Genomic DNA, 27,232 nt, shown 5'->3' on the forward strand with positions numbered 1-27,232 from the left:
ATACAGTGCATTACGACTATACAACGGTGCCATACATACGGACTAAAGTGTAAATTATACCTATAGTTTTGCTATTGTCCATTTTAGCACCTGCTATAATTTTTACAATTGTAAATTTGGTAAACAGGACTGTTTGCCATTGTTAATCACGCGTAGTTAACACATTTATTTAGGACAGTATGACATGACCCTGTCGGCGACTGATTTTCGTTCACAATTGTTATCATGAAATACCTAATACATGTAGCTCTCAAACATAATCTCGAGTCAATAAAAGTTAATGATGATATTTATCATATCCGTGAAATAACAAACTAAAGATCATAGAAATGAAATAATATGTGTTTATTCATGTGCATAAATGTGCATGAAAGTGCCGACATTACACTGACGTCATCGGCGATTCTCCTGTTTATTTCCAGTTTTCAATAATTTTTATTCTTTATGTGTGTTCGCTATAACCGAGGGATTTTTCATTGAATTTCATACTTTGGGACTAGAAAAAGTGTTCCTTATAACCGAGTGTTCCTTATAACCGAGGATTTTTATATTGAATAAAGAAGGAATTAGATCGGGGAATTGAAAACTGTTCCTTATAACCGAGTGTTCCTTATATCCGAGTTCCGTATAAGTGAGGTTTACTGTATAACTCTAGGTCAAGTACATTTTGAGGTACATGGGACACATAAACTTTTATGCCCATAATGCATATTTCTGAAGTCCAGTGAGCTAAAAATCTTCCAAGTGGTTTAAAAGATATTGAGTGGACAGGATATTAAGTTATTTGACCTTTGAACTCAAAGTGTGACCTTCTTGGACCTTGTGATGTGGGTTGTGGGTTCTGCACCTTGCCTTTATGAGGTGAACGACTGATGGTAGTTTAATGAAAATCCTCCAAGTTCTTTAGACAATAAGAAGCAGTATGACTTCAAAAAGTGACCTTGACCTTGGACCTAATGATCTGAGTTGTGCTTATCCTGATGAGGTTAATGATTATTAATGCAAGTTTATGAAACTCTTCTCAGCATTTAAGAAGATATGAAGCAGACACAACGGACGGACATACAACATCTAGACATGCATGACTCCAATACAGCCACTATATACGTTATATCTGCGGGTATAATAAACTAACTTATTCACGTTTTACCTGACTGTTGACTGCTGCACATCTTTCCATCCAGATGCTTGAACTTGGTCGAAATCGACAAAGACATCAGCAGATGTTGGATTGTGTAGTCGTATCTCTTGTATCATCAGTGAAGGTCGTGACCTATGTGCATACAGCTGAGACTCCACAGATACACAACCTTTCCTCTATAAAAACAATTTAAACTAGAGATGCTTTTGAGAAAAGCGCATGTCTCCCACAACTGCCTCTATGAAAAATGTCTAGTTTCTCTAGATGGTTTAAACGAGTGGATCCAATTAGATGGTGTGGACGAGTAGATCCAATCAGTTATTCAAGGGCCATAATTCAAAAGTGCCTGGGCAGATTTGGCTAGTTATCGAACTTGGCTGAGTTCTAATGGTCTTACACATTTTGATTAAGTTTGGTGAAGATCGGATGAGAAATCTTCGACTTAGAGAGCGGACAAGAGTAAAAAGACTGATTTTTCTTTAATTCAAGGGCTGTAACTCCAAAATGCCTGGACTGATCTGGCTAGTTATCGAAGCTGGCTGAGGTCTCATGATAAAACACAATTTGTTAAAGTTTGGTGAAGATCGGATGAGAAATGTTTGACTTAGAGTGCGGACAAGAGTAAAAAGACCAATTTTTCGGTAATTCAAGGGCCGTAACTCCAAAATGCCTGGACCGATTTGGCTAGTTATCAAACTTGGCCGAGGTCTCATGGTCAAACACATTTTGTTCAAGTTTGGAAAAGATCGAATGAGAAATGTTTCTAGATGGTTTAAATGAGTGGATCCAATTAGATGGTGTGGATGAGTAGATCCAATCAGTTATTCAAGGGCCATAATTCAAAAGTGCCTGGGCGGATCTGGCTAGTTATCGAACTTGGCTGAGTTCTAATGGTCTTACACATTTTGATTAAGTTTGGTGAAGATCGGATGAGAAATGTTCGACTTAGAGTGCGGACAAGAGTAAAAAGGCCAATTTTTGGTAATTCAAGGGCCATAACTCCAATACGCCTGGACTGATTTGGCTAGTTATCGAACTTGGCCGAGGTCTTATTGTCAGACACATTTTGTTCAAGTTTGGAAAAGATCGAATGAGAAATGTTTCTAGATGGTTTAAAAGAGTGGATCCAATTAGATGGTGTGGACGAGTAGATCCAATCAGTTATTCAAGGGCCATAATTCAAAAGTGCCTGGGCGGATTTGGCTAGTTATCGAACTTGGCTGAGTTCTAATGGTCTTACACATTTTGATTAAGTTTGGTGAAGATCGGATGAGAAATGTTCGACTTAGAGTGCGGACAAGAGTAAAAAGGCCAATTTTTCGGTAATTCAAGGGCCATAACTCCAATACGCCTGGACTGATTTGGCTAGTTATCAAACTTGGCCAAGGTCTTATTGTCAGACACATTTTGTTTAAGTTTGGTGAAAATAGGATGAGAAATGTTCGACTTAGAGTGCTGACAAGCTTTGTGACAGACACACACACACACAGACACACACACAGACTGGAGTAAATCAATATGTCTCCCACACCACTGTGTGGTGGGAGACATAATACTTAGTTTGTAACTTTGTATCAATTTGTCCATTTCTAAGCTAACTTGTGCAGAAAGACATATAAAGACAAGTTACTCACTGTTGTGTTCATATACATTTTACAATAAGATTTTCCTTTCTCTTCTAACCTATTGAGAAAATTATGCTCAGCTGTAACATTCCAGACTTATTTGCAGCCAATTCTAATTGTCTGCTTGCAGCTCAATACAAAATTTCAAAAAGCAAAGAAATATTTGTGATATAAAAAAGCATTAGGCAAGAACATATGGTTCTCGGTCAGGTAAAACAAGATAAAATCTTACAGCATTAAAAATCTGTAATCTGTTGGCAATGCCCTGTCTTAGTTGTAAAACATCCACCTCTGAAACAAAAAGAAATACATGAGAGCCACAACGGCTCTAGATCGCTCACTTGAATTTAACTGCTTGCTTGAACAAATTTGGGTCACAGAAAGAAAATTACTGTAAACTTATTTTGAAATTTGGCAAGCATTTTCTAACAAGAATTGTTGAAACTTTCCACTATATTAAAGGAAACACTGTATGCATACAGCAAAAGAGAGTACACCCTTTGATGGCCATCTGTTTGACAAATCAGAATAACTGGAACAATTTTGGTACAAAGTCACCAAGGAAACAGTCTGTGAAATTATTTCAAAATCTGACCAGCTATTTGTGGAGATTTTTAGTTTTCCATACAGCCATTCAGAGAAAATTAGCCTAGTCCCTTGTCAACGAAGTTTTTTTTAATAAACAAATAGAGCTTGAAGGAATTTTGTAAAGAGTCTTCCAACAACATTTCAAAGAAATTATTCTGAAACTGAGTCTGGAGTTTCAGAGGAGTATTTTCTTTTTAATTTTCAGTATAACCATATATAGAGAATATTATTCCTCCCATCCCGACCCCCACTAGCAACCATGTTTTAACAATACATCAAAGCTTGAAGGGAATGTAAAGGGTCACCCAAAGGACATTTCAGTGAAACTATTTGAAAATTGGGCCAGAAGTTTCAGAGCTTTTTTAAAGTTTTCAAATATATACCGTAGATACCCATGTATAATGCGCACCCGTGTATAATGCGCACCCCAGATTTTGGCCCAAAATCCTTGGAAAAAAAACATTTTTGGTCAATTTTGAGGTGGATGGAAAACGAAAGTAGAGTTTACATTGACACCGGTAATAAATTTTATTTCCGCGGCAGAGAGCAGCATCGGTCTCGCAGTACTATCGATTCTTATTTTCTCGAAAATAAAACCAGTAAAATATTGTTTTGTTTGTTGTTTTACCTTTTTAATTAACTATTTTGAATAAATAAACAGGAGCTGATTCAATATTTCGGAATGGTATCTTTCAAAATGACATGAGCTTCTCAATTCAAACCAATAACAAAAGGTGTGATAGTCTTTTTGTCACGATCAAATAGCCAGTAATTACCGTCAATTAACATGTCACCTCGTGCCAATTATATTGTTCACAGTTTGATCTCGGTTAAAGATAATTCTCGATCTTTAATTAGTATCATAATTTTTGTGATTTATTAACATTTCTTTCATCAAAATACTTTTAAATTTATATGAAATTAATTTTGTTTGAAAGAAAAATAAACCATTCGATCTTTTACGGAACGTAACGGCAATCTTAGATTTTAGCGGTGACAGTAAGCGCGGGGAGTAGTTTCCCTTTACCAAAATGGCGAACATCGGTAACAAACTTGTTTTGAAATTGGAAAATTGTCTATACCTGTGTATTATGCGCACCCACGATTCGGGGGTTGTCCTGGGGGTCAAAAAAACTGCGCATTATACATGGGTATCTTCGGTAGCCATATTGATAAAACTAGCCATGCCTGCAGGTGTCTAGATTGTTATGAAACAAAATGGGTTGCAGGAATTCAATGGAGGAAATCACTTTGAAATCATTGTTCACATGTACATGCATATAGAACTATAACTACTTTCAATAATTCAAGCATTAAAGTGACACACTTAAGGAAAAGTGACACAAATTGACATACATCAGGAAAAAGATAAATCGAAATATTACTAACTTTACATGATCTTTGAGATATAATTTCATGGACTGATAAAACCATAAAATTGTGAAAATTTGTCATAAACTTCAAATCATGATTAAACAGTAGTAGAGATTGAGATGGACTTTTCCATTCACTCCAAAACAGGGCTTCGGAAATTTGCCGGTTTGTTGGTTTTGGACCGATTTTTGACTTTTCAGACCGATTCGTGAAGTGAAAAAACGAAAAAAATCGGTCCCGTAAAAATAGAGAAAAGTATAAATTTCGGTCTGATATCTCAATACACGATCACCTGCCAAGTAGGAAATTGTTGGTCGCACTTTCAGATAATCAATAAACGTGTCAATCGGTCTGATTGTCACTTTGATAATCGGTCCGTAATTAGCGCGTGACGCAATCAGTGCTCGCGCGGCACATCCTTTAATGTTTGCAGACAGCCGACTGCGGTGTATTAAACATTTTTGACTGGTTTCCTAACGTTTCTGACTGGATCCAAATCATTTCGACGGGGATCCACTTCTTTTATTTAGAATCCGACGGATGGTTTATTTCAAAAGGCTATGTTTGATCACGGTAACAAACAAATGGTCGCTGCATTTAATCAAAGAGCTATAATTGTACATTATAGGTCTTTGATTTAATGAGACATCACACGGAAAACCGATAAAAATAATTTTTATAATTACTTGATTGAAAAAAATACATGATTCATTTGTTGGGGCTCCAGTTGAAACAAATGCAGAAAATCGTCTTTGCAACCCGACTGTACAAAAAAGAAAAAAATGGACGGGCAACCACGAATGATGAAGAAAACCGGAGTGGCACTGTTTATCAAATCGGTCTTTTAAAAAACGTTTCAAAATGAAATTTTGTTTACATCAGAAGAGAACATATAACTTTATAAAATGTAGTTGCTTATTGAAGTACAACGTAAGTGAAATGAAATATCCGTGGCCAACCCACGTGACGTTTTGGTACTATACATGCGGGAAATTCGATCTCAGCGTTCAAATAACATACACATTCGGTCCGCGGCAGAGTATTCTTTAAATACTGAGGCTGTTTAGCAGAGAATATGTGTCGTGTAACTCACTTTGACGCATCGTATTTTATAGAATTCCGTCAAAGAATGAGGAAACATCACAAAGTATCTGCCGTGTATATGGTATCGAAGTCACGTGCGTTGGCTTTTAGACTAGTTACGCACTTGGTGTCAACGCCTCGTATTATCTCAGAAAAACATCGAAAATTAAACAAAGTAACGATCACCCATAACACTGAATAACTGTCTTCATTGTATGTTAACGGGCGGTGACTGGTAACTCAGTTTTAATGCATGACATGCTTATTTCTTTACCCTATCACATTTTACAAAATATGTAATATTGGGAATGCGGTGGGCGGGGTAGCGCCGATGTCAGGATTTTGGTTTCGGACCGATTGAGTTATCAAAATTTCCGGAGCCCTGCTCCAAAAGTATAACTGGACTTTTTTAAATATCTTATAGATGTCATTGCCAGTTTTGAAACTTTGGTATGAGTATAGAGTATATCTGGAACTGGAAGGCATACTCTTTATAGAAATGTAAACATCTTCAAGATGACAGAAATTTGCTGCTACTAACTTGACATACCCTCTCTTCGGATATTTTCTATATTTGTACCGACTATAGGATAGTACGGTACAGGTAATGACAAGGCCCTGTTCAGTCGAATATACAATCCACTCTGGCTGTCAAATGCTGCTGCTATGTATCCGTTCCCTGAAACAATCAGAATAACTCTTAACTTTATTTCCCAGTCTTTACTTTAATTGTGATAATAATAAAGCACATCTACTATCTTCCTTCATTTTAAGCAAACAACTTATATAAATTTCCTCTATGTGTAGTGTCAGCTTTTGTTTATGCTTAAGATATGACAAAAAATTAAGAAAAACTGTAGAACAGACAATATTTCTTGAGACTTTGTTTAACACATGGACTTCAATTCAGTACTCGGTGCTCAGAGCAATGGTGCTGTAGAGACTATGGTTCAATTCAACCAATGGTGAAATTCAAACTCTGATCCTTTGCGTAAACAAACTGCCGGATCCATCCCAGAACCAGTTTTTAAGTACAAATATTTAATTTACTAAACCAGATTTAATTTAATAGTAACAAACCTACATACCAACATACATAGGGTAGTTTTTCTGACTCAGCATCTCTGGTACATAGTTGAGAACATTGTCCAGCAAATCTAACTGATGTTGATAGGGAGCCAGTTTATCATTCAGGCATACACTTCCTACTGAAACACAGAAAACAAATTCTGGTAAGTGTATAAATTTTTAATTGTTTTGTCTTTGCTTGGTTGACCATCACATGACACTATTATTGGTTATATGGCAACTTACCAGCTTTTGGTGGTAGAGGAAGGCCCTAGGTGCCCTGCCATGCATTATTTCTTGCATGGATGGGCAATTGATCTACTCAGAGCTCTGAATTTGGCAAACTCCTACTGGGCCCGAGTTATGTCAATACAATGCCATGTAATCAGCTGTTTAGACAGAATAAAGGAGTTTTGACTAGAGCAAGCACCTGTGAAGTAACACTTACCTTCTATAAGCCAGCTGTATGTCTTCCTCACATAAATTCTATACCTAAAGCAAGGTTTCAAAACCCACCATGGTGAGTGGCAAGTGATTCATTAAACAACGTTTGAAGACATTTTCAACTTTCCAATATTTCGTTTATTTATTTAATTCAGGAGCAAACAGACCCATTACAGGGTTAGATCACTATTCGAAATATACGTTTTATTGTTCTTAATATAATATTTTTATCATCCCACTTTCATATGAAAGTATTTAAAAACCTAAGTATTTCTTCTTCTTTCAATATAATTTCTAGTTTTACATTTGCTACTGTGGATACTAGTATTGGGTTAAAATCTAAAAAAAAAAAGATTAATAGCATATTTTCAAATATTCAGAGCTAGTCACTATTGAACACAATGCACCGACACAAGTATTTGCAATTTTGATTACAGATCAATGAAACATAGTCCAACATACTTTCTAATCATGACTGCTGTCACGAAAACATAGAGCCTATATGTAATTTGGTTTAATTATTACAATAAATGAAGTATATGAAGAACAAGAGCTGTCTCCATAGGATGACACATGCCCCCGATGGCACTTTGAATGAATAGTTATGGCCAATGTTAGAGTTTAGGACCTTTGACCTACGGACCTGGGTCTTGTGCGCGACACGTCGTCTTACTGTGGTACACATCCATGCCCAATATTTTTAAAATCCAAGCATGAATGACAAAGATATGGACCTGACACGCCCATCAATGCACTATGTTGAAATATGACCTTTAACGTCTAAGTGTGACCTTGACCTTTGAGCTACGGACCTGGGTCTTGCGCACGACACGTCGTCTTACTGTGGTACACATTTATGCCAAGTTATTTGAAAATCCATCCATGGATGACAAAGATATGGACCGGACACGAATGCACTATCATGAAAAATGACCTTTAACGTCTAAGTGTGACCTTGACCTTTGAGCTACGGACCTGGGTCTTGCACGCGACACGTCGTCTTACTGTGGTACACATTCATGCCAAGTTATTTGAAAATCCATCCATGGATGACAAAGATATGGACCGGACACGCCCAACTATCATGAAAAATGACCTTTAACGTCTAAGTGTGACCTTGACCTTTGAGCTACGGACCTGGGTCTTTCGCGCGACACGTCGTCTTACTGTGGTACACATTCATGCCAAGTTATTTGAAAATCCATCCATCGATGACAAAGATATGGACCGGACACGAAAATTGCGGACAGACTGACAGACCGACAGACTGACAGACGGTTCAAAAACTATATGCCTCCCTTCGGGGGCATAAAAATACTTGTAATCCAAATTTACTGCATATTAAAATCTCACTTTACTCAATAAATTTCTCAATTACCTAATGACGTCCTCTTCTTGGAACCAACACCAAACAAGTGTGGTACAATATAGTAGAGGAACACCAGCAAAACAAAAAGCCCCAGAATAATCTTTCTTGACCTGAAATTGATCAAAGCTATATATAACAAACTGTTGTAATATGTACAGACTACCTACTGTTTGTTCCATGAAGTTTTCACCTGATGTCTGTTTACATATACTAATGACATTAAACATGATCATCTTAAAGAACTCCGAGGGTGGTCGTAAACTTTTAAAATTTCAAAAGACCTTGCTTAAATTTTAAATCATTTTTCAGTTATCTCTTAAAAAACAATTTTGATTGGATATTTTCCACTGTAAATTTAAACTATTTTTGAACCAATCTTTTGTTTAAATTCATGTTTATTTTTTAGTGGATTGTTATAAAACTTTCAGACATTAGCATAAAAGTATGTTTTAGGCGAAACTTTTGTGAAACTTGATTTTATCTAAAATTGTGATTCTGCCCGATTTTCACAATGGGAAAAAAAAATACATTTTTTTAAAAAATTGTAATTATTAAAGATATTTAAACTAATTCAGAAAGATAACCCACCCTCAGAGACATTTTAAGTGATGTACAGTTTATATCTGGACCTTGCAAAGTCGCAATTCCTCAAAAGCCCTGTTACAGATAAGGTGGATCTTACAGTAAACAAAAAGGGAAAATAGTTATGAAATAAATAGAATTTGAACAGAATTTGAACAGCAATATCGAAAGTCAGGCAAATGACTTTCACAATATATATATGTATGGTTAAAAGTTAAAAGATTTTGTAATATAGCTTTAAATTTTAAATGGAGAACATTTTCACAGATTTCAAGGTTGTTTCAAATCAAAAAAATTAAATTCCAATATACAGAAAAAGGACCATTATTTCATCTCTAAAATTTGAAATCCATATTTTCATGTCCCAGTAAAATGACTATATTTAAGCTGAAACAAATTTCATGCATGCTTAGTTAAATGATTTGACAATATGACAAAATTAATGAAGCCATGATTTCTGCTTCATCAATTGTTATTGTGAGAAAATTTTTATCAAGTCCCACTTTCAGTTCTCCAGTAATATTTACGCAGTGTTTGCCACTAACATTTTCTAAGAATTGAGCCAAACAACAGATAATTTGCAATAATAAAACAAGAGCTGTCAGAGGACAACAAAGCACAACTGTTCAAAAGCCTTTTCTCTAAAGAAAGTTAAAATAATGAAAACATAAACAAACACAAATGGGACAACAGTTTTGTGTTTTAGAACTTTCCTCCCTTTTGATGCTTGACAAGATAACAGAACACCCCACCCCTACAAAAAATTGCTAAGAAGAGAAAGGGTATAACTTTGTAAAAATGCAAAACAGAGTCATGGAAGGATTGAAAAAATTTGCTTGCATATACAAAAAGCCAATACTACAACCATACCTTTTCCACACAGCCGAAGTTAAGTTTTCTGTACAAAAAATGAAAGTCTTGACCATTATAGCATTAACAACAAGAGCACCGCCTTGCGGGTGCTGACGCTCATCTGATTTTTTTTGTGTAATAGAAATATTGTCCTACCCATGATTTTCTAAGTCTAAAAAGGGCCATCATTCTTGCAAAAAGCAGGATAGAGTTATGTTTCTTGATGTACAGTGTCCACTTATGATGGTGAAAAACTGTTGCAAGTTTTAAAGCAATAGGTTTGATAGTTTATGAGAAAAGTTGACTTAAACATAATACTCAACCAAGAAAATGATTTTCTAAGTCCAAAAGGGGCAATAATTATTGCAAAAAGCAGGATGGAGTTATGCTGCTTGCTGTACAGGGTCAGCTTATGATGGTGAACAAGTGTTGCAAGTTTCAAAGCAATAGCTTTGATACTTTAAGAGAAAAAGTTGACCTAAACATAAAACTTAACCAAGAAATCTGATATTTTCTAAGTCCAAAAGGGGCCATAAATCTTGCAAAAAGCAGGACGGAGTTATGTTTCTTGCTATACAGGGTCAACTTATGATGGTGAACAAGTGTTGCAAGTTTTAAAGCAATAGCTTTGATAGTTTAGGATAAAAGCTGACCTAAACATAAAACTTAACCAAGAAAACTGATTTTCTAAGTCCAAAAGGGGCAATAAATCTTGCAAAAAGCAAGATGGAATTATGTTTCTTGATGTACAGGGTCTGCTTATGATGGTGAACAAGTATTCCAAGTTTCAAAGCAATAGCTTTGATAGTTTAGGAGAAAAGTTGACCTAAACATAAAACTTAACCAAGAAATCTGATATTTTCTAAGTACAAAAGGGGCCATAAATCTTGCAAAAAGCAAGATGGAGTTATGTTTCTTGCTATACAGGGTCAGCTTATGATGGTGAACAAGTATTCCAAGTTTCAAAGCAATAGCTTTGATAGTTTAGGAGAAAAGCTGACCTAAACATAAAACTTAACCAGGCAACGCCGACGCAGACGCCGACGCCGACGCCGACAACCGCTCAAGTGATGACAATAACTCATCATTTTTTTTCAAAAAATCAGATGAGCTAAAAATGTATTTAATCTGAAATTTTAGGTGTATGGGTAGTGCACAACTCGCAGTTCCAGATAATTTCGCCATATTGTTGCTGTAATTATTTTCTGGCATCTAATGCTTTCCTGGGTAGATTCCCTTTGTGGAAGATAAATGCAATCTACTTACATATATGGTAAGTACAGTGCACTGATAATCACATACAATAGTCTTTAATGAAGACAACACTATTATCTACAAACCATGCCCCCTACTCATTTGCAAACTAGTGATGGCTTTCTTCCATAGCTTTTTTTGTCAAGATAAATGTATTCTAAACTTTTACAATAGAGGAACACCAGCAAAACAAAAAGCCCCAGAATAATCTTTCTTGACCTGAAATTGATCAAAGCTATATATAACAAACTGTTGTAATATGTACAGACTACCTACTGTTTGTTCCATGAAGTTTTCACCTGATGTCTGTTTACATATACTAATGACATTAAACATGATCATCTTAAAGAACTCCGAGGGTGGTCGTAAACTTTTAAAATTTCAAAAGACCTTGCTTAAATTTTAAATCATTTTTCAGTTATCTCTTAAAAAACAATTTTGATTGGATATTTTCCACTGTAAATTTAAACTATTTTTGAACCAATCTTTTGTTTAAATTCATGTTTATTTTTTAGTGGATTGTTATAAAACTTTCAGACATTAGCATAAAAGTATGTTTTAGGCGAAACTTTTGTGAAACTTGATTTTATCTAAAATTGTGATTCTGCCCGATTTTCACAATGGGAAAAAAAAATACATTTTTTTAAAAAATTGTAATTATTAAAGATATTTAAACTAATTCAGAAAGATAACCCACCCTCAGAGACATTTTAAGTGATGTACAGTTTATATCTGGACCTTGCAAAGTCGCAATTCCTCAAAAGCCCTGTTACAGATAAGGTGGATCTTACAGTAAACAAAAAGGGAAAATAGTTATGAAATAAAATAGAATTTGAACAGAATTTGAACAGCAATATCGAAAGTCAGGCAAATGACTTTCACAATATATATATGTATGGTTAAAAGTTAAAAGATTTTGTAATATAGCTTTAAATTTTAAATGGAGAACATTTTCACAGATTTCAAGGTTGTTTCAAATCAAAAAAATTAAATTCCAATATACAGAAAAAGGACCATTATTTCATCTCTAAAATTTGAAATCCATATTTTCATGTCCCAGTAAAATGACTATATTTAAGCTGAAACAAATTTCATGCATGCTTAGTTAAATGATTTGACAATATGACAAAATTAATGAAGCCATGATTTCTGCTTCATCAATTGTTATTGTGAGAAAATTTTTATCAAGTCCCACTTTCAGTTCTCCAGTAATATTTACGCAGTGTTTGCCACTAACATTTTCTAAGAATTGAGCCAAACAACAGATAATTTGCAATAATAAAACAAGAGCTGTCAGAGGACAACAAAGCACAACTGTTCAAAAGCCTTTTCTCTAAAGAAAGTTAAAATAATGAAAACATAAACAAACACAAATGGGACAACAGTTTTGTGTTTTAGAACTTTCCTCCCTTTTGATGCTTGACAAGATAACAGAACACCCCCACCCCTACAAAAAATTGCTAAGAAGAGAAAGGGTATAACTTTGTAAAAATGCAAAACAGAGTCATGGAAGGATTGAAAAAATTTGCTTGCATATACAAAAAGCCAATACTACAACCATACCTTTTCCACACAGCCGAAGTTAAGTTTTCTGTACAAAAAATGAAAGTCTTGACCATTATAGCATTAACAACAAGAGCACCGCCTTGCGGGTGCTGACGCTCATCTGATTTTTTTTGTGTAATAGAAATATTGTCCTACCCATGATTTTCTAAGTCTAAAAAGGGCCATCATTCTTGCAAAAAGCAGGATAGAGTTATGTTTCTTGATGTACAGTGTCCACTTATGATGGTGAAAAACTGTTGCAAGTTTTAAAGCAATAGGTTTGATAGTTTATGAGAAAAGTTGACTTAAACATAATACTCAACCAAGAAAATGATTTTCTAAGTCCAAAAGGGGCAATAATTATTGCAAAAAGCAGGATGGAGTTATGCTGCTTGCTGTACAGGGTCAGCTTATGATGGTGAACAAGTGTTGCAAGTTTCAAAGCAATAGCTTTGATACTTTAAGAGAAAAAGTTGACCTAAACATAAAACTTAACCAAGAAATCTGATATTTTCTAAGTCCAAAAGGGGCCATAAATCTTGCAAAAAGCAGGACGGAGTTATGTTTCTTGCTATACAGGGTCAACTTATGATGGTGAACAAGTGTTGCAAGTTTTAAAGCAATAGCTTTGATAGTTTAGGATAAAAGCTGACCTAAACATAAAACTTAACCAAGAAAACTGATTTTCTAAGTCCAAAAGGGGCAATAAATCTTGCAAAAAGCAAGATGGAGTTATGTTTCTTGATGTACAGGGTCTGCTTATGATGGTGAACAAGTATTCCAAGTTTCAAAGCAATAGCTTTGATAGTTTAGGAGAAAAGTTGACCTAAACATAAAACTTAACCAAGAAATCTGATATTTTCTAAGTACAAAAGGGGCCATAAATCTTGCAAAAAGCAAGATGGAGTTATGTTTCTTGCTATACAGGGTCAGCTTATGATGGTGAACAAGTATTCCAAGTTTCAAAGCAATAGCTTTGATAGTTTAGGAGAAAAGCTGACCTAAACATAAAACTTAACCAGGCAACGCCGACGCAGACGCCGACGCCGACGCCGACAACCGCTCAAGTGATGACAATAACTCATCATTTTTTTTCAAAAAATCAGATGAGCTAAAAATGTATTTAATCTGAAATTTTAGGTGTATGGGTAGTGCACAACTCGCAGTTCCAGATAATTTCGCCATATTGTTGCTGTAATTATTTTCTGGCATCTAATGCTTTCCTGGGTAGATTCCCTTTGTGGAAGATAAATGCAATCTACTTACATATGGTAAGTACAGTGCACTGATAATCACATACAATAGTCTTTAATGAAGACAACACTATTATCTACAAACCATGCCCCCTACTCATTTGCAAACTAGTGATGGCTTTCTTCCATAGCTTTTTTTGTCAAGATAAATGTATTCTAAACTTTTACAATTGCAATTTGAAAGTTGATATCAAGCAAAATAAACTCTATATTTCTAATCCTTTTTATTTCTATTTCATACAGGGAACCTTCATGGTGGGGACCTAGCCGATGTTCACTTTGTTGTTTAAAACTAGAACTACATGTATCCCCAAAATAAAATTTGCATTTTTTCCCAACAAAAAGTAGGACAAGCAAAACTGATGGTTGATCTCCCACTTTGATGAACTTCAATCATCAAATGTCTTAATACCGTTTTCTTTCTTCAATTTCATCATCATCTTCTTTTTTTCGAATGTCAATCACATCCTCTGCTCCACATATACAATATGGCCATGAACTGTTTTGAGATTCAAAATGACAGTAGAATTTTGAAATAAACTGCGTCAACATTCAACATGACAGTAAGTAGAATTTGAAATAAACTAGAAAATGCTTTTGTAAAAAAGCGCATGTCTCCCCCAATGCAAAGTCCTATAGGCAAGAAGTTAATAGGGGTCAGGAGCGAAAGTCAAAGAGACACTGATGGTTGGCTGCAATAGGGATCATCTACTTGGCATGTCCAGTCATCCCGCTAAATTTCAACACTCTTGGCCTAGTGGTTCTCAAGTCACTGTTCAGGCTCCTGTGACCTTGACCTTTAATCAAGTGACCTCAAAATAAGTAGGGGTCATCTACTCTGCATGTCCAATCATCCTATTAAGTTTCAACATTGTAGGTCAAGTGGTTCCCGAGTTATTTCCAAAAAATGATTTTGCATGAACAGGCCACTGTGACCTTGACCTTTAATAGACTGACCCCAAAAACAATAGGGGTCATCTACTCTGCATGTTCAATCATCCTATGAAGTTTCAACATTCTGGGTCAAGTGGTTCTCAAGTTATTGATCGGAACTGGTTATCAATGTTCAGGCCTCTGTGACCTTGACCTTTAACGGAGTGACCCCAAAAACAATAGGGGTCATTTACTCTGCATGAACAATCATCCTATGAAGTTTCAACATTCTGGGTCGAGAGGTTCTCAAGTTATTGATTGGAAATGGTTTTCCATGTTCAGGCCCCTGTGGCCTTGACCTTTAACAGAGTCACCCTAAAATCGTTAGGGGTCATCTACTCTGCATGAACAATCATCCTATGAAGTTTCATCATTCTGGGTCAAGTGGTTCTCAAGTTACTGACAGGAAATGGTTTTCAATGTTCAGGCCCCTGTGACCTTGACCTTTCACAGAGTGACCCCAAAATTGTTAGGGGTCATCTAATCTGCATGAGCAATCATCCTATGAAGTTTCAACATTCTGGGTCAAGTGGTTCTCAAGTTACTGACCGGAAATGGTTTTCAATGTTCAGGCCCCTGTGACCTTGACCTTTAATGGAGTGACCCCAAAATCAATAGGGGTCATCTACTTTGCATGTACAATCATCCCATGAAGTTTCAACATTCTGGGTCAAGTGGTTCTCTAGTTATTGATCGGAAATGGTTTTCCATGTTCAGGCCCCTGTGACCTTGACCTTTGATGGAGTGACCCCAAAATCAATAGGGGTCATCTACTCTTCATGACCAATCATCCCATGAAGTTTCAACATTCTGGGTCAAGTGGTTCTCTAGTTATTGATCGGAAATGGTTTTCAATGTTCAGGCCCCTGTGACCTTGACCTTTGAGGGAGTGACCCCAAAATCAATAGGGGTCATCTACTCTTCATGGCCAATCATCCTATGAAGTTTCAACATTCTGGGTCAAGTGGTTCTCTAGTTATTGATCGGAAATGGTTTTCAATGTTCAGGCCCCTGTGACCTTGAACTTTGATGGAGTGACCCCAAAAACAATAGGGGTCGTCTACTACAGCAGCCCTACAACCCTATGAAGTTTGAAGGTTCTAGGTCAAATGGTTCTCCAGTTATTGTTCGAAACGAAGTGTGACGTACGGACGGACCGACGGACGGACGGACAGGGCAAAAACAATATGTCTCCTGGGGGAGACATAACTATGTAAACATTCAAAATGACAGTAGAATTTTGAAAAAAACTGTGTCAACATTCAACGTGACAGTACAGTAAGTAGAATTTTGAAATAAATTGTGTCAACATTCAAAATGACTGTAGAATTTCGAAATAAAATGCGTCAACATTCAAAATAACTGTAGATTTTTTAACTAAATTGTGTCAACATTCAATATGCTGTTAATGTAGAATAGTAAAATAAACTGTGTCAACATTCAACATGACTGAAGAACTTTTAACTAAACTGTGTCAACATTAAAAATGGCTGTAGAATTTTCAAATAAACTGTGTCAACATTCAAACTGGCTGTAGAATTTTGAACTAAACAGTGTCAACATTCGAAATGGCTGTATAATTTTCAAATAAACTGTGTCAACATTCAAAATGGCTGTAGAATTTTCAAATAAACTGTGTCAACATTCAAAATGGCTGTAGAATTTTCAAATAAACTGTGTCAAAATTTGAAATGGCTGTAGAATTTTTAACTGAACTGTATGGTGGCTGATTTATGCCAATTTGTTATTTTGTTTTGGCTCCCTGCCAAATGTTGCCCCGCTGAACTTTTTTTTGGCACCCTGACAAACGTTGCCCCGCCGAATGTCGCTTCACTGAACATCGACCCGACAAACAACCCCCCCACCCCCCGTCAAATGCTGTCCCACCGAACGTTGCCCCGTGAAATGTCCACCTTTTCGCTCCAATTTGCTTAATCCAATCATGTAAATTTGGAAGGTGAAAAGACGATGTTTGGCTGGGCGACGTTCAGCGGGGTGACATTCAGAGGGACGCCATAACGACGTTCATCGGGGTGCCGCCGTCATAAAACTGCGTCAACATTCAAAATGGCTGTAGAATTTTGAACTAAACTGTCAACATTCAAAATGGCTGTAGAATTTTCAAATAAACTGTGTCAACTCTAAACTTACAATCACAATTCATAGTCTCTTACCTGAATTACAAAAATCAAAGAAAGATTACGTAATTACTGCAACATGCAAGCATGACAAAAATATTTTAAGACCTGCTGCACAGTAATGTGCCTTGTGGATTAGCATCAAAGTCAAAAAATAAAGTTTCACACTTAATAAACTGTTTTTGCATTCATCTGACATGACATAAGGGACAAGTAGTACAAGCAATTATTTTTATTTCCTTTATTTTTCGTGGATTTCTGGAAATATAACAGGTTGACTTACACATCTTGTCACACTAATAAACATTGTATAATTTGCCTTAATCAGCAAGTACAGTAAGTTTCAAATAAATTGGTCTTTAACCACGATGGGTGCTAAAGTGGATGCTGGGGTGAGCGCAATAGTTCAATGTAGAATAGCTAAAAATCAAACTTGTTACCAATGAATTTTTAACAAATTTTACTATGATCATTCCCGATAGACAAAACTGTCAAAAGTTATAACTGAAAACTTTCTTCTCAGAAAAAAAATTTGTCATCTATATGATCCGTGTTTTTCGTAACCAAGCCGATTTTTTTTATACGCATGATGTCATACCGATTAGTCTCCCTATCTGTGCCATGGGTGTTTCCATAGCATTTCTAATATATTGTAGCTAAAACGACAATTAACATAATTTTCGTAGTTTAAGGTTATCAATTGACAGTAATTGCATATTAAAACAAACCGCTACAAATGATAATATTTAAATACATATCATTTTAATTACTTGAATTTATTAATCAACACAATAACCAAAGAACAAATAAATGAAAAGAATCAATGCAAAGGAAACTTATGTGCCTGCATACAAGGGGTGTTTATTGATCGGAATGATCGATACCATATTTGCATTTATACAAAATGATTGATATCAGTGTTCGAAATTCACGGTAGTCCGACAGCCCGTGGCTACCAAATTTCAGCTCGGGCTACCGATTTTCCACAGGTACAAGCCCGACTGGGCTACCGAATTTTTCTCATTTGTTTAAAAAAAACCATGCTAATTAAACGAGTACTGCATCATGATTTTCCAGACTGAGAAACGCTTATGGAATTATTGGTTTTTGCACTCTTACGTGTTGACAATCAAACACAGTGTCAAAGACGTAACCGCAGCGCTAATTGGTTGAATACAATCATCTCTAGCATAACGGATAATTTGATTAGCTTTCACACTTCTCGCGAAAATCTCACAAGTACCTGCAGTAGGTGGAGCTTAAATTATGCTATCGGCGTGTGTGTAATGTGTATTCAGCACTCGGTATTACATCTTAAAAATTGTCAACAGTCCGAGTTGCAGTAATTGGCGAGTGCGGGTCCTAAAAAATCGGGCATAACAGTTTAGATTTCGTTTTGGCAAGGAGTGTCATGTCCGATGCTTTTGGACTCTGACGATGCTGATCAGGCCCCGTGTTCACAAAGCATTTTTCGGTCTCAGCTGAGTTTGAGCTTGAAATTTTAGTATCAATTTTACTAAAACTTCAAGACTTAATTCCAACTGAAACTGACCATCAATACTGAAAAGTCATTTAAAAATAGTTATGAACTTAAAATTTAGTTTTAAACATGCTATTTAGATATAAATGACAAATAGAGTTTCATTATCAAACTCAGCTGAGACTGAAAATGTTTTGTGAACACGGAGCCTGGACTGGAGTATTTCGAGTTAAAATTTTTCAAAAACATGGCAAACATGTACTGGCTGTATGTCTTTTTTATTACTTCAAACATGCATAGAGATGTCTGTAAAACAAAATGTTATATGGTGCAAAAATTATGTATTTTAAGGTGTTTAAGTTCGGGCTAGTGAAATTGGTGTCGGGCTTGGAAATTTTTTAATCTGGTAGCCCGAACGGGCTATTGGATTCAAATCTGAATTTCGTACACTGTGATATTCATATATATCATATGATATTCCTATTATAATAGAAGTATGTGTATAATTCATCCGTCGATGATCCATCACCAGTTTGAGAAACTTGTTTTACCAAAAGAGTAAGTCACAAAAAGAGAAAAAACAATATAAAAGACTATGTGAGCTCTGCCTGGTAAAAAAACATTCATTCTCGCAACAATCAATTACCAAAAACCATATTCCATCTATAATCGATTGTCTTCAACATTAGACATTTTCGATCAATGGAACATCAATACCTAATGGTCATGCTAGAAATTGTCAAATAATTGGTACTGTGTGGATCTGATAACCGAGGAAATCTTCAGAAAAGATTAACTAAATTTTAAATATGTATCATGTTTAGTCGTACGGTTAACAAAATTAAACAGCATGGCTTACAAGACATGATCATGTTGCACATAAAAAGCAAGAATGTCCTGCGAATAACTATTTTAATCAGCACGAATTTCATGTGGATAGCCTTCGCCATCATAAATAGATGCAAGTGTTAACTGTAAGACCTTGGCAGATTTAAAAATTACCAGTAAGTTTAGAACAAAAGAACATTATAAGACTTGTTTTTGATTCCTTTTTCCATTTTTAACAGCTGTCAATAAAATTTGAAGAACTAAAATAACCTCTCACTTGTCCAGCAAAATTAACCGACTACTACTCAACTTAACTAAATTACGAATCATATGACTGTACCGGCTTAAAGCGTTGAGTCTATTAACTGAATTTACTAAGTTAGTTTTCCACCACATTTTTGTAATTCGGTGCGGCATACATATAATACATCTAATGATATTTATTAAAAACTTTCTAATTGACATTTCCAGTTGTCACTTCCCGGAAGTGGCCATGCTGGCTATGTAACTGCTGCACAGTTTTGGGTAATTTAGAAGAAGGATAATATTAGATGAAACATAACCCGTTTATAGGTATTTTGGACCTTTGCTGCTGATTAATTATTTTTGGAGAATTTGAATTATTAAGATAAATAAGCTTTCATTTTTGATATAAAAATGACCAAATCATTCATGGAAATTCATTCTCTTCTAAATTACTTCCGGTAAAATTGTTTTGATTGCCGACGAAATAGTTCAATAAAAATGTAAGGAAACGAAGTAGTTGCGCTTTTGTTGCCATCTAATTGACAGCGTTTGTTGAGGCCATATGGCGTCTTTTGTCAGTTATCCTACATTATTGTCCATTATGCATATACGTAGAACTTTACCACAGACACCTGGATAGATGGGTGTCCAGACGTTTCCCCCCCCCCCCACCCACCCAAGACAGTTCCTGCCAAGACTTTTAATAGATAGATGTAGCTTCATTTGAACAGTTCAATGACATAATGTTCACAGGGCATGTTCTAATCTCTGGCCTGGCCCGATGAGCCCAATTTTCGACTGGGCTGGGCCAGGCCAGGCCAGATTTTATTGAACATAGAGAAATGAATGGCATGAAATCTAAATAAACAATTACAGTAGCAGGCAATATTAACCTGTATTGTTTACTTGCTGCAGGTCAAACAAAATGAGAAACCAGTCCTCTGGAGAATCATTAATTAGCCATCATTTATCTTATTTGAAATACAGATTTGCACTGAAGAAAATGGTGTAACTAAATGATAACTACCCATTTTTTCTGTGATCAAATTATTTAAGTCAACTTTAACACTTGGTTTAAAAACTAATGGCTAATTCATTGATAAGTTTACCTGCTGCAATATAACTGAATATTTGCATGCAGTGAATGCATCTTTTTAGGAATTGTAATTACAGGTTGTGTCACTACTTCAGTTGAACTTTTAATGTGTGTTTGGCTTAGTTAAGCTAATGTTCAATTTATGGAAGAGTTATAAAAATAATATTCTTGTGGGACCTCTAACGCATTGTCAGGGTGTTGGCATTTTAGATTATTGACATTTTTCTTGCACGAAAAAATAATGTTGCATGGTGTTTATGTTATTTCTAAGTGATATATTTAATGCTAAAAGATGCTCTTGAGCCTGTTTCACAAAATTTTGTAGGATTTTTTTACCACATACTTAGATCAATATAAAAACAGTCTTACAAAAATATTCAATATGTGTATAACCTAAACTACATTTATTAATTTTTATTTATCGCTTCCACGCACCATACTATCCCAGATCCTAGAATGGAGATAGCATTATTTTAGAAATTGAAAGTTGTTGTCCGTTAGTATTGACAGGTGCCACTCATTAATCTTCGCCAATATTTTCGGGCGTTTTCTTTATTTTACACCATATTTGAAACCTGAAAATATCTAAATTGACCAAAATAACATGCATAGTTTACCAATGGCACAGTGTTACCGTGGGTTCGATTTCAATTTAGATTGTTTTCATTAAATCAGTATAATAGAGGTGCGCGGTATTAACGGTATACCGGTAACCGTGGTACCATCTTCCCGTGGTACGATACCGCGGTACCATCGGGGAATACCGGTATTTTATCAACATTATCCCTACTTTTGTTTATTTTTAATTTACATTGTCTATGTGGCCTTCCGTAACAGCAATTGACACCATGCATGATTTTCCGATTTATTTCTCTGATCCCCAATCAAAACCTTCGAAAACCTCCAGATTATTCCGTATAGATGGATGACGTCATGGGCGCACTTGTTTTTACTTTGAGTCTGGTAAATTCGGCGAGTCCCGACTTCTTGTTTACATGATGATAGTTTAAAATATCCCAGTATGTATTTGCACGTATTAAAAAAGAAATAAATAGTATGGAAAATGTTGTCGAAATTTATTATTTTTTGTTTCGAAACGATCTGATGAAGCCTTCATAAACGTTACTGGTTTATCAAACGGCTGCACGAATCGAACTTCAAACAAGCGCCGCCTATATACATGTGTCCCAGTGCTTCCCTAGAGACAATATGGCGTCTTCCGACGAATACACGCTAGTAAAAAATACTAAGGGTCATTAATCTAACTAGTCATTAGTCAAGTTAATATTCCAGTGTATTTTTTTCTTTAATTCTAGTCAAGTAACTAGTCTTCTTTGTTGCTCATAATAAATTAAGTATTTCTGAGAGTTTTTCAATATTTTTATGACTACTACCATAGCTGTAAGTCTTACGATAAATATGGTGGTATACCGTGGTATGTACCGCGGTAATTAGGAAAAAACCGTGGTATACCGTGGTATTTTTTTCAAGGCGGTACCCAGCCCTACAGTATAATGTCATTTTATTGGTACTATTTTTATTCTTACAACATTTTATGGTAGTAACTTGTATGTAGAAGAATGTCAAATACTTGTGTATTTCTTTCAATAAATGAACAATAAATCACGATAAGTGACAATTTTCCTGCATTCTAAGTTTACAAATGAAATTTAAAAAAAAAAAATGATAATGAAAATGGTCAAACAGGTGTTTCGAACTTACTGTCCCGAGTTTGGTAGCTGAACGTTTTGTTAGCACAACTATATCTGCATGTACGACCTGGCGATAAAGAAATGTTTATGTTTTATTTGGTTTTCAATATTTATATTTTTATTTATGTTTGGGCACCGAATTTTTTTACGGAAGCATACGGAATATTCTTGAGTGCTACTTCAATAATTTCGGACAATACTAAATATAATCCTCAATAGACAAAATAATAATGATTAGTTAGGTTATTCAATTGGGGGAAAACCAAACCACCAGTCAAGAGTCAATTGAGGTGGAGATCCCCTGATAATAGTCATAACAATTAATCAGGCATCACCTTTAAATTAGACATAATAGTTATGTTAGCTACAGACTTATTCCCAGGTGTATAATTTGGAATTCAGAATGTATTTATATAATGTCTGACATATCCAAACTTATTCCTCAATAAGTTCCAAAAGTCAGATTTTAAAGATGCTATAGAAATCACTTTCACCTTTTACGAAATTGTAATCTATGGCCTGGCCTGGCCCGGCCCAGTAGAAAATTAGGCTCATCGGGCCAGGCCAGGCCAGAGATTAGAACATGCCTGTTCACAGATGTTTTGTATACTTCTTTGGACATGCACCATTGCTGCTGGACAACCCAGATCATTAGATAACCCGAACCAGAAAGCCGGCAGTACCCATGTGTTAAATAATGGCCACAGATTTTTCACTAGTGCCGTAGGCTAAACGTATTTTTCATCTAAGCATGTATTGTATAATTGATCCTATATATTTATTCAGTGTTGTATTGTTCATGATATTTCATTAAATTACGCTAGAAGAATCTGTGTAATGTGTCAGGGAAGTGATTGGAGGTGCAGTTTTAGTTATGGTAAACCAATATATCACGTGTTTGAGAGTTTTCCTACATTACACTTAAATAAAATAAGGTCGAAATCAGTGCTATGCAAACGGCTGTCATTCGATTAAACTTGACACAGGGACTTGTTGAACGTCCAAATACTAAAAGGTGCCCTGTGCAAGTTTAATGTTACTGAACTAGGACTACCTGAACAAAGTTTCAGGACTAGTCCAACAAATTTGACACGATCCTAGGAAATATCGAGTTATTTTTCTTACAGGCAATATATCCAGTCGCGTCAAACACTCGAAAGACCAAAATAGTGGAGGAAATTTCTGATGAAATTGTCATTGCTGCCAATTTGGGTTTAAATGCAGATTTTATTGCGAATATGAGATAAATTCAAATAAAACTTACATGTGTCAAAAGGGGATTAAATTCCTCATTGATTTATGTAAAAATTATCAAAATTTGAAATAATTTCTAAAATTAAGAATTTTCTGGTGACTTAAACCTATGTATGTACTGTACACGATTAATGTTTACCGCGTTTATATGCCAGTATGCGCAAGAAATAAAACCAATAACTTTACATGACTTTGTACAGGCCTTGACACTAACTTCTATCAGTGGTGTCCCAGAGGGCCCCCAGCCTGTAGAATTTGGTGCAACATTGGTTTCATAATTTTTTGGTTAAATATTCTGTTAAAATTAAGAGATTTTTCAATGTAACTTGATATTTAATGTGGATATTTTTCTGTCGTTAGTGAAAATAGGTATCCTGAAGAAACACCTAACTATGAATAATAAGTGTCCCTCGCTAGTATTTGGGGTCCTCGGCATCCCGGGACACTGTAAGTGTCGAGGCCTGCTTTGTACTGTGATTTATTCTCCATTATTTTGGTCCTTCAAAGTTTTGACAGTAAGATTGCCCGTCATAAATATAAAACAATCTGAACATTAGTATATGGGCGAAGCCTACATACTAAATCTTGTTTTTAGCTCACCTGTCACAAAGTGACAAGGTGAGCTTTTGTGATCGTGCGGTGTCCGTCGTCCGTCCGTGCGTGCGTCCGTAAACTTTTGCTTGTGACCACTCTAGAGGTCACATTTTTCATGGGATCTTTATGAAAGTTGGTCAGAATGTTCATTTTGATGATATCTAGGTCAAGTTCGAAACTGGGTCACGTGCGGTCAAAAACTAGGTCAGTAGGTCTAAAAATAGAAAAACCTTGTAACCTCTCTAGCCCATATATTTCACAAGATCTTCATGAAAATTGGTCAGAATGTTCACCTTGATGATATCTAGTTCAAGTTTGAAAGTGGGTCACGTGCCATCAAAAACTAGGTCAGTAGGTCTAAAAATAGAAAAACCTTGTGACCTCTGTAGAGGCCATATATTTCACAAGATCTTCATGAAAATTGGTCAGAACGTTCACCTTGATGATATCTAGGTCTAGTTCGAAACTCGGTCACGTGCCTTAAAAAACTAGGTCAGTAGGTCAAATAATAGAAAAACCTTGTGACCTCTCTGAAGGCCATATTTTTCATGGGATCTGTATGAAAGTTGGTCTGAATGTTCATCTTGATAATATCTAGGTCAAGTTCGAAACTGGGTCACGTGCTGTCAAAAACTAGGTCAGTAGGTCTAAAAATAGAAAAAACCTTGTGACCTCTCTAGAGGCCATATATTTCATGACATCTTCATGAAAATTTGTCAGAACGTTCACCTTGATGATATCTAGGTGAAGTTCGAAAGTGGGTCACGTGCCATCAAAAACTAGGTCAGTAGGTCAAATAATAGAAAAACCTTGTGACCTCTCTGAGGCCATATTTTTCATGGGATCTGTATGAAAGTTAATCTGAATGTTCATCTTGATGATATCTAGGTCAAGTTCGAAACAGGGTCATGTGCCATCAAAAACTAGGTCAGTAGGTCTAAAAATAGAAAAACCTTGTGACCTCTCTAGAGGCCATACTTGTGAATGGATCTCCATAAAAATTGGTCAGAATGTTCACCTTGATGATATCTAGGTCAAGTTTGAAACTGGGTCACGTGCCATAAAAAACTCGGTCAGAAGGTCAAATAATAAAAGAACCTTGTGACTTCTCTAGAGGCCATACTTTTCATGGGATCTGTATGAAAGTTGGTCTGAATGTTCATCTTGATGTTATCTAGGTCAAGTTTGAAACTGGGTCAACTGAGGTCAAAAACTAGGTCAGTAGATCTAAAATTATTTAAATCTTTTGACCTCTCTAGAGGCCATATTTTTCAATGGATCTTCATGAAAATTGATCTGAATGTTCACCTTAATGATATCAGTTTCAAAACTGGGTCACATGCGGTCAAAAACTAGGTCAGTAGGTATAAAAATAGAAAAACCTTGTGACCTCTCTAGAGGCCATATTTTTCATGAGATCTTCATGAAAATTAGTGAGAATGTTCACCTTGATGATATCTAGGTAAAGTTCAGGACCATCATGGTCCTCTTGTTTTGTCAAGGAGTCGTTGAAGGACTTAAATTTATTTCTTTGTGCCATCACTGAATTTTTGCTGCCTTTTTTATCAGTTTGCGTATTTAAGTTATAACCCTGCAAACAAAGTTGGGCATTGTGCAGTTTGTCCTCACTGCTACAAGTAGACACCGTCGTTTATATGACTGAAAGATTCTTGAAAAAGACGTTAAACCCGAACACACACACACACACACTTGACCCAGAATTTTGAAACTTCATAGGTTGTTTAAACATGTAGAGTAGATGACCCCTACAGTGCTTTTGGGTATAGCGGATTTTAGGGTATAGAGGATAGGTTGATAAATTTTGTATTTAGACCTGAATTATTGTATAAATTTTCATATCATTCTTTTACTGGCATGCAGACAGACATTCTAACATACATTTTAAATGTTTGCTTGTTGTGTTATTTTTCATATGTCATCAAATGAAAATCGAAGCTGTCCTTTACTGACTAAATCAGTGTTTATGTAAAAAAAAACATCAGTTAATGAAAACTATTTGATAGAAATTTAAAAAGCTGAATGTTTCTGAAAAGAGAATACATTATTATTCTTATTTATAGCAAAAACCTGTTGGGAAGTTTGTTTAGATGTGGATTTTAAACTAATAATGGAAAAAATGACCAAAGCTATCCTGTACACCCTAAATCAGCGCATATGTAAACAATGGCATGGAGAGAAAAAACACATGAATTTCTATTAAAAGCTGAATGTTTTGAAAAGAATAGTTGTTTTCTGTCTGATATACAGAAAAAAAACTACTAAATTTCATTTCTTTAAATTGGAATGCAGAAAAAGTTGGTTAGCTATCCGCTATACCCAAAAGCACTGTATTGCTTTTTGGGTCACTTGATCAAAAGTCAAGGTCACAGGGACCAGAACATGGAAAACGGTTTCCGATCAATAACTTGAGAACCTTTTGACCTAGAACCTTCAAACTTCATATAATGATAGGACTAAAAGAGAATATGAACCATAAGGTTTTTAGGATCACTTGAGCTAAGGTTAAGGTCACAGGGGCATGAACATAGAAAACTCTTTCCAATCGATAACTTGAGAACCACTTGACCCAGAATGTTAAAACTTAATAGGATGATTGGACATGCAGAGTAGATGACCCCTACTGATTTTGGGGTCACTCGATCAAAGGTCAAGGTCACAGGGTTCTGAACATGGAAAACAGTTTCCAATTCATAACTGGAGAACCACTAGGTCCAGAATGTTGAAACTTTGTGGGATGATTGGACATGCCAAG

The 27,232-nt window shown here is 35.6% G+C and overlaps 2 protein-coding genes across 7 annotated transcripts in view; one reads left to right on the forward strand and one right to left on the reverse strand.

The window, feature by feature from the left end:
- The window catches only part of LOC123535585 (uncharacterized protein KIAA2013 homolog), a 52,975-nt gene extending 32,922 nt beyond the window's left edge, over positions 1–20,053 (reverse strand). The window contains exons 1-6 of one of the 5 annotated variants that reach the window (XM_053528534.1): positions 19,898–20,053; positions 8,702–8,802; positions 6,900–7,016; positions 6,353–6,490; positions 2,999–3,057; positions 1,151–1,317 (exon numbers count right to left, since the gene is read on the reverse strand). In XM_053528534.1, coding sequence (XP_053384509.1) covers positions 1,151–1,317; positions 2,999–3,057; positions 6,353–6,490; positions 6,900–7,016; positions 8,702–8,802; positions 19,898–20,022 — 707 coding nt within the window. In that variant the 5' untranslated portion in view covers positions 20,023–20,053. Of the gene's footprint in view, positions 1–1,150; positions 1,318–2,998; positions 3,058–6,352; positions 6,491–6,899; positions 7,020–8,701; positions 8,803–14,590; positions 15,010–19,897 lie in introns of those variants that run through there. The other 4 variants (XM_053528533.1, XM_053528531.1, XM_053528530.1 and 1 more) reach the window with 4 other exon arrangements.
- A 2-nt stretch (positions 20,054–20,055) lies between these two features.
- The window catches only part of LOC123535584 (Bardet-Biedl syndrome 2 protein homolog), a 33,408-nt gene continuing 26,231 nt past the window's right edge, over positions 20,056–27,232 (forward strand). The window contains exon 1 of one of the 2 annotated variants that reach the window (XM_053528529.1): positions 20,056–20,130. The gene's annotated coding sequence lies outside the window, so the exon portion shown is untranslated. Of the gene's footprint in view, positions 20,131–20,249; positions 20,304–27,232 lie in introns of those variants that run through there. The other variant, XM_053528528.1, reaches the window with a different exon arrangement.

This window comes from Mercenaria mercenaria, chromosome 17 (genome assembly GCF_021730395.1).
Source record: "Mercenaria mercenaria strain notata chromosome 17, MADL_Memer_1, whole genome shotgun sequence".
NCBI lineage: Eukaryota > Metazoa > Mollusca > Bivalvia > Venerida > Veneridae > Mercenaria > Mercenaria mercenaria.